The following is a 1,427-nucleotide window of genomic DNA, read 5'->3' on the forward strand; positions in this document are numbered from 1 at the left end:
ACACTCAGGCCCACCCAGAGTCCTTTCTGAGTCACTGGGAGTCACTTCCTCTACAGAGCCCAGGCCCCTGGAAGCTTCAGTGTCATCTAGGGTTTGCCATGCTCTAGCCCAGGACTCAAAACCAAGATGTGTCCCAACTCCAGGAGACAGGTGCACACACTGTCAGCCTCTGACAGGGAGACAGAACCCCCAAGAGGAAGGGGCAGCCGAGGTTTTGAAGAAGGAAAACGAGTGATACAAGGTGTTCAGGACAACTGTCCTAGGCTACCAGGATCAGTAACGAGAGTGGCATCAGGCCCAGGATGGGCAGGGAGTCCCCAGGCAGCTGTCCCCACAGAAGCTGTCCTACAAGGTCCCAGCAGTGCTTGTGCAAGGTTGTGGTTCTAGAAGAGTCCTTGTGACAGTTCTTGTTTTCTGGCATATCAGAGTGACAAACACCTTGTACATGGCCTTCCCAGACTCCCTCAGTCAGGATTAAGGCACGTTGACAACTTTCACACCGACAGCGTACACATTTTCTAGCACTGCCCGAAGAGACCACATATCAGACACAAATGCAGGCTCTTTAGTAACTAGGAGCACGTTTTATTCTGGCGTGGCCCAGCATTAGCACATGACTCCAGGAACCCTGGAGATCAGTGTGGGGTCGCTTTAGGCCAACTCTACCTGCACGGGAAGGAGGGAGGTGGGAAAGCCTCTATTTATGGAGGAAAACGAGAACGTTCTCTCTTGTCAAGAGCTTCCCTGTGATGAGCTTCTCCAGACCTGCCAGCATGGCCCTGTTTCGCAGGCTGTATATGACGGGGTTAAGGGCCGGGGGGAGCACGACATAGACAGCTGAGAGAACGAGGTCGGGGGACGAGGTGGGGGGGGAGGCAGACCCTAACATGGGCTTCAGGTAGGCCGCGAAAGCGGTTGAGAGGAAAAGGAGGACGACCGCCAGGTGTGGCAGGCAGGTGGCGTAGGCCTTGGCCTGCTCGCGGATGGCGTCCTGGTCATCGCCGAGAAGACGCGCACGTAGGAGGCGGCGATGCAGAGGAAGCAGCAGGCGTCCAGCGCGGCGTTCACGAAGACCAGCACGGTTTCCGCGGCCACCTGCTTGGAGCAGGAGATAGCCAGCAGCTGGGGGATGTCACAGAAGAGCTGCCGCAGCTCCCGGGGGCCGCAGTAGGACAATGAGAACGTGCCGGCCGGGGGGGCCGGCCCCAGGCCGCCCCCCCAGCAGGGACAGGGCGCCCGCCCGCGCACAGCTGCCCGCGTCCATGAGGACCGGGTAGTGCAGCGGGTGGCAGATGGCGGCGTAGCGGTCCACCGCCATCGCCGTGAGCAGGAACAGCTCCGAGGCCGCCGAGAACGGCACCAGGAAGACCTGGGCGGCGCAGGCCGGGAGCGAGATGGAGTTGCGGCGGGGGGGGGGGGGTGGGGTG

At 60.5% G+C, this 1,427-nt stretch overlaps 1 protein-coding gene across 1 annotated transcript in view; it reads right to left on the bottom strand.

The window, feature by feature from the left end:
- Positions 1–697: 697 nt before the first annotated feature.
- LOC102500847 (olfactory receptor 14A16) overlaps positions 698–1,427 on the bottom strand; it is a 979-nt gene continuing 249 nt past the window's right edge. Inside the window, exons 2-3 of the mRNA XM_027772761.1 lie at positions 1,249–1,369; positions 698–1,095 (exon numbers count right to left, since the gene is read on the bottom strand). Coding sequence (XP_027628562.1) covers positions 698–1,095; positions 1,249–1,369 — 519 coding nt within the window. The remainder of the gene's footprint in view (positions 1,096–1,248; positions 1,370–1,427) is intronic.

Source organism: Tupaia chinensis, unplaced genomic scaffold, assembly GCF_000334495.1.
Source record: "Tupaia chinensis unplaced genomic scaffold, TupChi_1.0 Scaffold000295_1, whole genome shotgun sequence".
Classification (NCBI taxonomy): Eukaryota; Metazoa; Chordata; class Mammalia; order Scandentia; family Tupaiidae; genus Tupaia; species Tupaia belangeri.